The sequence below is a fragment of the Dipodomys spectabilis genome, unplaced genomic scaffold (genome assembly GCF_019054845.1).
Source record: "Dipodomys spectabilis isolate Male_0828 unplaced genomic scaffold, ASM1905484v1 ptg000002l, whole genome shotgun sequence".
Taxonomy (NCBI): Eukaryota; Metazoa; Chordata; class Mammalia; order Rodentia; family Heteromyidae; genus Dipodomys; species Dipodomys spectabilis.
Genome location: NW_024870679.1, coordinates 49,976,966 through 49,987,307, shown reverse-complemented (window position 1 = coordinate 49,987,307; position 10,342 = coordinate 49,976,966). Strand labels below are relative to the sequence as shown.

At 51.7% G+C, this 10,342-nt stretch overlaps 2 protein-coding genes across 3 annotated transcripts; one reads left to right on the top strand and one right to left on the bottom strand.

Moving 5' to 3' along the window:
* The first annotated feature begins 246 nt into the window (after positions 1-246).
* Positions 247-4,816, top strand: Elovl1 (ELOVL fatty acid elongase 1). Of its 2 annotated transcripts, none has more exons than XM_042677513.1 (8): positions 247-368; positions 2,692-2,751; positions 2,928-3,118; positions 3,288-3,368; positions 3,480-3,536; positions 3,618-3,723; positions 3,809-3,945; positions 4,094-4,816. In XM_042677513.1, exons 2-8 carry the CDS (start codon positions 2,706-2,708, stop codon positions 4,313-4,315), a joined length of 840 nt encoding a protein of 279 aa, XP_042533447.1. In that variant the 5' UTR covers positions 247-368; positions 2,692-2,705; the 3' UTR covers positions 4,316-4,816. The 2 variants fall into 2 exon arrangements, with proteins under 2 accessions (XP_042533447.1, XP_042533453.1); XM_042677519.1 differs by lacking the exon at positions 247-368 and adding an exon at positions 996-1,017.
* A 154-nt stretch (positions 4,817-4,970) lies between these two features.
* Cdc20 (cell division cycle 20) lies at positions 4,971-10,136 on the bottom strand. The gene is made up of 11 exons (XM_042677507.1): positions 10,087-10,136; positions 9,717-9,946; positions 9,447-9,595; positions 9,262-9,358; positions 8,999-9,127; positions 8,711-8,907; positions 8,500-8,594; positions 8,112-8,340; positions 7,820-7,945; positions 5,987-6,104; positions 4,971-5,215 (listed from the first exon to the last, which is right to left on the bottom strand). Exons 2-11 carry the CDS (start codon positions 9,895-9,897, stop codon positions 5,040-5,042), a joined length of 1,497 nt encoding a protein of 498 aa, XP_042533441.1. The 5' UTR covers positions 9,898-9,946; positions 10,087-10,136; the 3' UTR covers positions 4,971-5,039.
* Positions 10,137-10,342: the final 206 nt, after the last annotated feature.

Here is a 10,342-nt window from a genome sequence, read left to right as displayed (position 1 = left end):
CTGGACTCATCAGAGGATCAAGAATGGGGCTGTTGAAGGCTGTGCTCCCCAGGCAGACCAGGCCGCAGCCACGGGCGAGGCGGGCCCAGGGAAGGGGTGGGGAGCCCGGGCTGGGTGTGCTTCCTGCCCCGGGATCTGACGGCCCGCCCCTGCCCCCGCCCCAGCGGCCAAGCCCGCGCTGGACGGCCCTCCTGCCTAGGCCGGCTGCCCAATCAGCAGGCAGTCCCCCCACCCGGCCCGCCCCCTCCCCCTCTGGTGACAGAAAGTCGGCCCAGCAGATGAGGAAGTGGCCGGCAGGCTGGCCTTGGGGACTTCACTCTGGTCCGGTTCCCTCTGAGCCCTCCGTGTTGCCCGCCTGGTCCCCACTGGTGAGTCTGGACCTTCCACGGCTCCCCACGTGCCAGCGCCCCCTGCCTGGCCAGCCCTGCCCCTACCCTGCCCTCCCTGCCCTGCCCTGCCCTGCCTTGCCTTCCTTGCTCAGGCTGTGGGCGAGGCTGTTCCTGGGGCGAGTGGGTGGGAGGTCCTAGCCGCTAGGGCCGGGCCTGGCCATCACCCTCCCTCGCTCGACCCTAGCTCCCTGGTCCCTAGTTGCGAACCACAGCCCTTTCTCCACCACTTCGGGGCTTACCCCTCTCCCTCTGATCCTCTCCTTTCCCCGATCCTTTCGTTTGCCGATGGCCCTTTCCCTCACCTCTATCTTAAAGGAAGGAAGGAACCGGCTGCATTTCCCTGCTGGGGACACACCCGGATTTCCCTTCAGCTTGGAGAGGTGCTTCCCAGAAGCCTGCGCCTCTCAGGGTGCCTGTGTGTAGGGTAGGGAGGGATAGGGATCCTGGAGGGGTGCTTGAGCAAGATAAGGAGCTAGCAACCTCACACAAGCTAGAGAGAACTGTTTGAGAGCACATGTCTAAGCCTAGGCATTAGGCCCTACCCCAGCATAGGCCACCAACCAAAGTCTGATTATAGGTAAAGAAACGGGAGCTGTCACAGGCCAGAAGACTGGTGTGAGGGAGGGAGGTGAGTGTCCACATGTGGTGTGCATGGCCAGATGCTTGCTCACTTTGTGCATGTGTACACAGTGCTTCTGGGCCTGTGCATGGTGATGTGTGGGTGCCAGGGGGACTGCAGTCCAAGCAGGTGTGTAAGTAAGGCTTAGGAGCCCCTGTGTCACAGTTCTATTGAGGCTAGTTTGGGTAGTGTGTCAGAGGCAGGGCACTTATGGACAGCTGGAAGTGTGTGGGCTATGTGCTAGCCCTGAGTGTGTGTGTGTGTGTGTGTGTGTGTGTGTGAAGCAGGTGTTTGGAGTGGGAAGGTGTGGATGACAGGGCTTGGGGCTTGGCCAGGTGGGTTTCTGGATGGAGGGAAAGGGGACCACTTGCTGTCCTAGCTATTGAGCGATCTCTCTGGGACAGTCTTAATGTCCCAGGCTCTCTTGGATCTAGGCAGAGGTTTTTGTATTCGTGTGAGCCCTCCCCCGACATTCTTTAGGCTTTGAGGAGGAGGGGGCCTAGCCCATTAGTAACCCTCCCAGAGGGAGGGGAAGATTCCTCCCCACCTCCTCACATGCCAATGGTGTTTTTGCCACCTCCAGGAAGGGAAGGGTGATTGTACCCATTCTGAAATGAGACATACTGAGAATTTGTGGTTGGTTCAGGGGAAGATGCTGGGCATGGAATTTTAGAAAGTTGTTGAGCCAAGGCCTGGGCCAGGGCCAGGGCCAGGAGAGGTTTCTGGAGCTCCTAGGATCAGGCTGATCTAGGCTGGTAGGTGGTGAGTCTGGGGCTTTACATGGCTTTCTCAATCTTGGTGGGTCCTGCTCCCCTAGGCATTGACCTGTGGCCTAGACCCACCCTCTACCCCATGTCCAATACAGCAGGGGCGGGCCGAGGGCGGGGCTGCTGCCAGATCTAGTCAGACAGGTGGAGCCGCCAGGGCAGGAGTCTCACAGAGCCAGGCTCCAAGAGAGGAAGGGTTCCCGGAGTGAAAAGGAGAGGAGAGCACCAGTGAGGAGGAGAAGGGAAGAGAAGAGAGGCTGGAGGTGAGAACCCCAGAAGACAGACCTAGGAAGACAAGTGTCTAGCAGGGGTGAGGAAGAACCCTAGTCTGCTAAGCTTCTGGAAAGGGCATTAAAAAGCCGGGAGGTAAGAATACTGGGGAGATGAGGGGGGTCTTGGGAGAAAAACAGGCAGGAGTCCTGTAGAGAAGAATGACTTCTCTGAGCCATAGAGGCAGGGATGGTGGGTTCATTTCTGAAGCTGAGATCTTTATCAGTTAAGGAGGGAAGGCTGTAGAAAGGAAACAGGGAAGAGATCATAGAGTTGAAGAAGAGTAAGGTCAGGAAGTAAGATTCTAGAGAAGAACCAAGAGCAGTGTGTATAGTATGGAGAGGAAAGGTAGAACAACTTTTATGCTCTGCAGGAAGGCAGGATGCCCCCACCAAATTGCTTCTTCCTCTCCTAGTCCCCAATAGTTCCTTCCTTTCACTCTCTCTCTCTCCCCCTCCTCTCTCTGAGTGTGTGTGTGTGTGCCTTGTGCTCTGGCAAGTGCTCTGCTGAGCTTCGTCTTCAGCCCTGAACTTCATCAATGAGGCATGAGAGTTGTCTGGTTCTTTCTGTTGTTTCCATTCATCAGATGTAAGACAGTGGCATGTAATGGGACATGTCTGATAGCTACCCTTAATCTCTCCTCCAGAATCCTTAGCCAGGATGGAGGCTGTTGTGAACTTGTATCAGGAGATGATGAAGCATGCAGGTAAGATGTTGTCTACCAGCCCTTTCCTCCACAATTCCCTGGTTTAATCTCAGGATCTAGGGCTATTCCTAATGAAGTCCTTATGAATCCCTTGACCTTGATCTCATATCTATAGACCTAGTGAGTCCCCCTTTGAACCCTGTGACCCTTCCTGACTCCTTGACCCTTATTCACAGATCCTCGAATCCAGAACTATCCTCTGATGGGATCTCCCCTGCTAATGACCTCCATCCTCCTGACCTATGTGTACTTCGTCCTCTCACTTGGGCCTCGAATTATGGCCAATCGGAAGCCCTTCCAACTCCGAAACTTCATGATTGTCTATAACTTCTCATTGGTGGCACTCTCCCTCTACATTGTCTATGAGGTGGGCCAGAATGCCTAGGCTTTAATTTCTGTTATCAGGAAGGGTGGGCCACAGGGCCAAAATATGGCACCTCTTTTCCAGAGACATTTACATCCATTTCTTCAGCTCATGATGGGGAGGGATTGCTGGGAGAGGGAAATCTGGTGGTTTAATCCACATTCCTTCCTAGTTCCTAATGTCTGGTTGGCTGAGTACATACACCTGGCGTTGTGACCCTGTGGACTACTCTAATAGCCCTCAGGCACTTCGGGTAAGTAGGGACGGGGTAAGTCATAACAAAACCTAGGTGATGCAAACTTCTTAAGTTTGGGGAGATTCATTGTACCGTGTGGAGTACTAAGGCTGCCCTGACTTTTTCCAGATGGTTCGAGTGGCTTGGCTCTTTCTCTTCTCCAAGTTCATTGAGCTGATGGACACAGTGAGTATAGTTGTGAGAACTTGGGGGATGGGGACGGAGGGATGGCCCTAGTTCTGAACCCTTCCCCGATTTTTCTCTCAGGTGATCTTCATTCTCCGGAAGAAAGACGGGCAGGTGACCTTCCTACATGTCTTCCATCACTCAGTGCTTCCCTGGAGTTGGTGGTGGGGCATAAAGATTGCTCCAGGTGAGAGGTGAAGGCCTTTGGGGAAAAGAGGTAACCACAAAGAGCAGAGGCTCAACACGCCTGACCTTATTTGGTTCCGTCACAGGAGGAATGGGTTCTTTCCATGCCATGATAAATTCTTCTGTGCATGTTATAATGTACCTGTACTATGGATTGTCTGCTCTTGGACCTGTGGCCCAGCCCTACCTTTGGTGGAAAAAGCACATGACAGCCATTCAGCTGGTGAGGAGCCTGGTAGTAATTAACTATCCCCCAAATTCCTAGTCTGGAGCCTTTCTCTGTCCTATTTCAATTTTGACACCCTTCCCACTGTCTCTTTCTTTACCCCTTCTACTCCTGTTTTTGACATTTTTGCCTTTCTCTATTCTAGATCCAGTTTGTCCTGGTCTCTCTGCACATCTCCCAGTACTACTTCATGCCCAGCTGCAACTACCAGTACCCAGTCATTATCCACCTTATCTGGATGTATGGCACCATCTTCTTTGTGCTGTTTTCCAATTTCTGGTATCACTCTTACACCAAGGGCAAGCGGCTGCCTCGTGTGCTTCAGCAGAATGGAACTCCAAATGGTGACAAGGTCAAGGCCAACTGAGAAGCAAGGCCTGGATAGGTGCCCACCGAAGTGCCTCAGGACTGCACCTTGGGCAGCATCCATCAGTGTCCTCCCCACTTCTGTGACCAGGGCACATGTGGTGAGGACTGAGCAGGGGATTGGTCCTTCCCGTCCCACAGCTGGGTCTACAGGGACCACCATTTCCGTTCCTCACCCACTCTTCCCGGCCAGCTCCAAAGGATGTGGCCTCAATGCCCTCTGCCACCAGAGCTAGGGGCGGAAAGGGCTGGACACTTCACCCTCCCTGCCTTAAACTTGGGAGAGGAACACTCAGGGCTGGCCCTCAATAGGGCTGGTGGCCTTTTTCCTCATACTGAAGAGGTCAGCAATAAACTCACTACGGACTCAAGCTCGCTCCTCCACCCCTTGCAGAAACAGATGGTTCTGGGCCAAAGGACTAGGTGGGCTGGGGGCCTGGTAATACAGCATTTGGGGGCTGCTTGTTCACTTGTGTCTTAATTAAAGTGACAGAGGAAACCACTGAGGCTGTGTGTATGTAGACCTGTGTGAACAGAGGTGGGGTATAGTTGGCATTATCTGTCTAAACAGAAGGGATGGTAATGGCTCCCACAGCCAGTTCTAGCTTTGATAAGAACAGGAAAAGATGCTGTTGGGACTTAAGTTACCCAAGGAGAAAGGGAGACATTACTTTATTAGAAAATAAAAATAAAAAAACAACAAAATTGAGGGGATGGGGTAGTCTTCAACGGATGCCTTGGTGGATAAGGCTTTTAGTAGCGCTGGCCTTCTCCCGCTCCCGTCGCCGAGCAGGGTCCAACTCAAAGCAACGCCATAGCCGAAGGGTCTCATCTGCTGCTGCTGATGCCACTGTGGCCCCATCTGGGCTCATGGTCAGACTGAGTACCCGGGCTGTGTGACCTGGAGCAAGTGAAAGCAGTTCATGTGAATGTAGACATACCCATAGCACTTCAAAAAAGATTTTTTTTTTGGTACCAGTCCTGGGGCTGGAGGTTGGCCTAGATGTTGTCCCTGAGTTTTTTTGCTCAAGGCTAGCATTCTACTACTTTAATTTTGGTTTTCTGGTTGTTAATTGGAGATAACAGTGTCATGGACTTTCCTGCCCAGGCTGGTTTTGAAGCCTGATCCTCATCTCAGCCTCCTGAGTAGCTAGCTAGCGGCCACTGGTACCCAGCTGTCCTTTAATTTTGACAATTTTATGCATACCATAAAATGTACCTTTTAAAATGTACTATTTAGTGGGATTCTAGTGAATACTATTACCACTATCTAGTCCCAAAACATTTCATTACTTCTCATTACTCCTCTCTGCCCTTGCAATCATTAGTCTGTTTTGTCTCTTTACACTGACCTACTTGGTTATTATTCATAGTCAAATAATATGTGGCTTTTCTGTCCTCACTTAGCCACCTAAGTGGCTTTATTTATTTTTGTCAGTTGTGGGGCTTGAACTCTGGGCCTAGACACTGTCCCTGAGCTCTTCAGTTCAAGGTTAGCACTTTACCACTTGAGCCACAGTGCCACTTCCAGTTTTCTTGTGGTTAATTGGAGATAAGAGTCTCAAGGGCTATCCTGCCTGGACTGTCTTTGAACTGTGATCTCAGATCTCAGCCTCCTGAGTAGACAGGATTACAGGCGTGAGCCACACTGGTGCCTAGTTTAGTGACTTACCTTTAAGCTCAGCCACCTTGGCCATGGTTGGGTACTTCCAAATAACCAGCTGGTTCTGGGCAAAGCCATGGCCTGAGATGAGCTCTTTGTAGTGGGGAGACCAGAGGATAGAACACACCTGTTGAGAAACGCTGGCATGAGTATGACCTACAGATAAGGCTACTCAAATCAGAACTGAATCGATTTTAGGATTAGGTATTCTGCCAGATGTTACAGACTTTCATGGTCAGTCCTTTTCAGATGAGTCAATCACAAGTTCAATAAGTTGCCTAAACTACATGAAAGTTTTTGACAGTAAGAATCTGAAATTGAGCTATGTGACGATAGACTCCAGGCCTAAAGTGAAGGCTGCTTGTAGATGGAATGGAAAGAAAGCTGCTGCAGGTAGGCTGACCAGCAATAGCTGCCAAGTATTTTTCTAATTTGGATTGTATGTTGTAGGTGATGGGAGCCACTAGAGGTACTAGAGGACAGTACTACATCATTTCTACTCAGGTCAGAGTGGAAACAGATTAAGGGAGATACACAATGCTTTGGAAAGGGGGTAAGGCTTAAATGGTAGACTGCCTGCTTAGCATGCAAAGCCCTAAGCTCAAACCCCAGTACTACGAGAGACAACTCAGAACAACAAAAACCTTGAGCCCTTCTGGAGGTTCCTGTAAGCTTCTCACAGCTTGCAGTAGATCTGGATTCAAGCCCAACCCTAGCCCCAGAGGTGCATGCTGCTTCAGCCCCTGCCCTGGCAGGTCAAGGTGGGCTGCTGCCAACTCACATCTGAGGTCAGTTAAGTCCTCTGCCAGTGTGTCCTCTGGAGAGCCTGAGGGAAGCAGGGAGACTCCAACTTGTACCTGGCTTCCAATAGTGCCCACCAGGCTTTGTCACTGCTCACCCTTATTTACAGCTCATGGTGCCTGAGTTCTACTTCTTGTAAAACACTAGTTGGGCCACTTTTCTGAGATCCTGTGTACCCAAGGGTAACTCACTCCCCAAGGGATTTGAAGCCTCATGTGGAATTGGGGAGCCCAGGCTCTGAGGGGGACCTGGGGTGGGGGAAGGTCGCTAGGCTGGAAGGGAGCCTGGACTGTGAGTGGGCAAGTGGCCTGTGGGGAGGGGAGAACACAGGCTGTGAGGGAGCACATATAAAAAAAAATCAAAAGAAAAATCCTGAATTGTTGGTCTGATACAATGGCTATGGCCTAGAATCCCAACTCCTTGAGGGGTGGAGATTGGGAGGAGTCGTTTGAGCCTAGCATAGCCAAAAAATTAGACTATCTCAACCAATTGTTAGGGTGTTGCATGTATCATTCCAGCTAAGTGGCAGACATAAATAAGAGGATCTTGGTCCAGGCTGGCCTAGCAAAAAACGCAAGAGCCTATTAGAAAATCACTAAAAGCAAAAAGAGATGCAAGAATGATTCAAGGGATAGAGCAACTAGCCTCACAGGTGTGAGGCCCTGAGTTGAAACTCTAGTATTCCCTCTGCCTTCACAGAAAAACACCAACAAAAAACAACGACAACAAAAAAGCCCTGAAGACTGGTCAAGTAGCCCACAGAAAGAATAAATGCCAATGATAAACTAAGGTACAACTAACTGACAGATGCTGATGAGAAGAACAAATAGATTCTAGGAGGCTTTTCAGATTCCAGATTCCTGAGCAGGTTTTGCCATTCTGAAGCAAGAGGGCAGTGAGATAAGCCAGACTTAGAAATGGAGTTCAGGAATGAGACCTAAGTCAGCAGTTCATCTACAGAACAACAAAGTAGACATGGTTACAGAAGACTGCATAGAGTAAGGACAACCTGGAGTGAGATGCTGGAACTGGTAAAAGTACCTGGGAATGGGCATCCACGGCGCTCAGACAAGCCCCAGAGCAGACATTCCAGATGCGAATGTGTCGGTCACTGGTGCCTCCTCCTGTTGCTAGGATATTAGATTGCCAAGGACACCACGCAACAGCCTAAGTGGAATAAAAGCAGGATTCAGTCAGTGGTGGTAGAGCTAGACAAGGAACTAAAGGGGGCTGCAGATGAACCCAGTATCTAATGCTACCACACCATCTCCTTTTCATAGACCTGAAGGATGCCCTGAGGGTCTGCAGAGACCTCAGCCCAACCCGTTCTTACCTTGACAGCCCCTTGATGCTGAGTGAATGTTTGCAGGGGAGCCCAGCCACCTTCTCCAGGAGCACTAGGCCACACATTGACCACATTATCATTGCCACCACTGGCCAAATGTCGTCCATCTGGGGCCCAGCGCAGCCCACACACTTCCTGACTGTGGCCACTCAGTGTGGCCACATGGTGCTCTGCTACCCGAACATCATGATGGTGGATGTGGCCGGAGCGTGAACCACTAGGGGATGGGAAGAAGAGATTTAGGTTCTATGGATGCACAAAATACAAACCAGAGCTGCTTCCATGTATACATTAGGGACAAAAGGTAAACTTAGTTTTTTCTATAGAATGGTAAAAACAACAACTAAGCAGCACAAAAACAAACAAAACCACTGACCTGGACAGGATATAGCTGTTCCAACTTAGGGAGCTTACTCGAGCAGAGTGACTGGTCATGTTTCGAAGCCGCTTCTGCTGTTGTACATCCCAGAGCTGCAGAGACAAGACAGTAGAATGAAAAAATGAGGCTTGGCATTAACATCCTCTAACTGGGCAAAGCAAGTCCCTCCAAAGTCAAGTGGTCATAAGTATGCAGGGACCATTCTCACCTGCACCTCAGCATTGCTGGTGCCCACAGCCAGATAGTTGCCTTCTTTGATCCAGGCCACAGAGGATACATAGTCCCCAGGCTGCTCCATTTGCAACAGCTGCAGGATGTCACCAGAACTTGCACTCCATAAGTACACACTATTGTCCAGAGCTACAGCCAGCACATTCCCAGAGCTCCAATCCACAAGGTTGAGGTCTAGCCAAAGGCAGAAATGGAAGAGCATGAGCATCCTGTTTGCTTGGTCCTCAAGACATCTTTCTCCTTCCACTGACAGGGCTGCACTTACAGTAGTCATTTCGGATTTCGGGAGCATCCAGGATACGGTCTGGCAGTGAAGGAATGTAACGGCAGGTCTTCCGGCTGGAGCCTGGGGTAGCCTTTTGGCTGTAAAGTACTTTCAAACTGTTCTGGTAACCTGTGGCAACGGAATGGGCCTAGATCCATGGGAAAAACTGGCATCTCCCTTATCCTCCACCTTATTGGAAAGGAGTTCCTCTCACCCCCTACCCAATGAACTGACACCAAACTCCCTAGAACTCTAGATCTCACCTTCAGGGGCATTCTGTGGTTTTCCACTGAGACGAAGGATCTTGGCTTCCTCCACGTCAAAACCGTTCAGATTCAAAGCCCAGGCTTTTTGATGCTCCTGGTATATATAAGAGTTGTGGTGAGACAAACTGGTATCCAAGGGACACAGTCAGGTCCCATGGCTTTTGCTCCTTTGGGAAACATACCTTCTTGGTGGGGGTCTCGCTGTTTTCAGGCTGGTTTTCTTTGCTCAGGAGGAAGCTGGCCACCTCCATCTGGGAAGCACTACGATGGGGGATATAGCGGTCACCGCCAGGTTTGCTAGGGGTGGTCTGAGTCTTGGAGTTAGATTTGCCTGGGGTGGGGAAAGAGAAGCCAGACAGTCTGACCAGGCTTCGGAAGAAACAAGAAGACTGACTGCTCTCCGGCGGGTACCTGTCCCTCTCGCCCTGGGTTCCCGCCGCACCCCAACTCACCAGGAGTCCGGCCCGGGGTGCGGCCGGCGCTGTGGGATCTGTTGGCGGCCTGCATGGGTGAGGGGGCCGGCCCCGCCGCTTCCTTGGCCTTGCGCTGCCAGCGCGCAAGAGGTGCATTGGGGATGGGCGCGTCCAGCTGAAGCAAGGAGTGCAGGTCGCTCTCGAACACGAACTGCGCCATGGGAGCGCCGGCAGGGCAAGGGGCGCTTGGAGAAGGTGCACGCTAGGCCCTGGAGGGACAGGAGACCGTGCTCGAGGGCGGCGCGGGGACCTCCATTGCCGGCCAGCCTCACCATCTAGGCTTCCCGGCCTAGCATGCCCTCCAGAGGAGCCGCCCAGGCCCCGGGCCCGAGGCACGTCCGCAACTCACCGTGCAACACCGAGCAAGCTCCAAGCCCCGGTGTCTAGGGCCAGTTCCTCTTAAACTCTCCGCTCTGAGCGCTCATTGGCTCCTTCAAAACCCAACCGTCGCAACTGTTGCCCTCACCCATTGGCTGCTACGAACCAGGGGGCGGGCTTTCCGGGGGTGGGAAGGTCAGAGATCTCACGAGAGTCCTGGGAGGAGCGTGATTTGAAAGGTAAGAGACTGGTCCAAAGCCCAGCTCTGAAAGTTGGAGTCTGGGCGG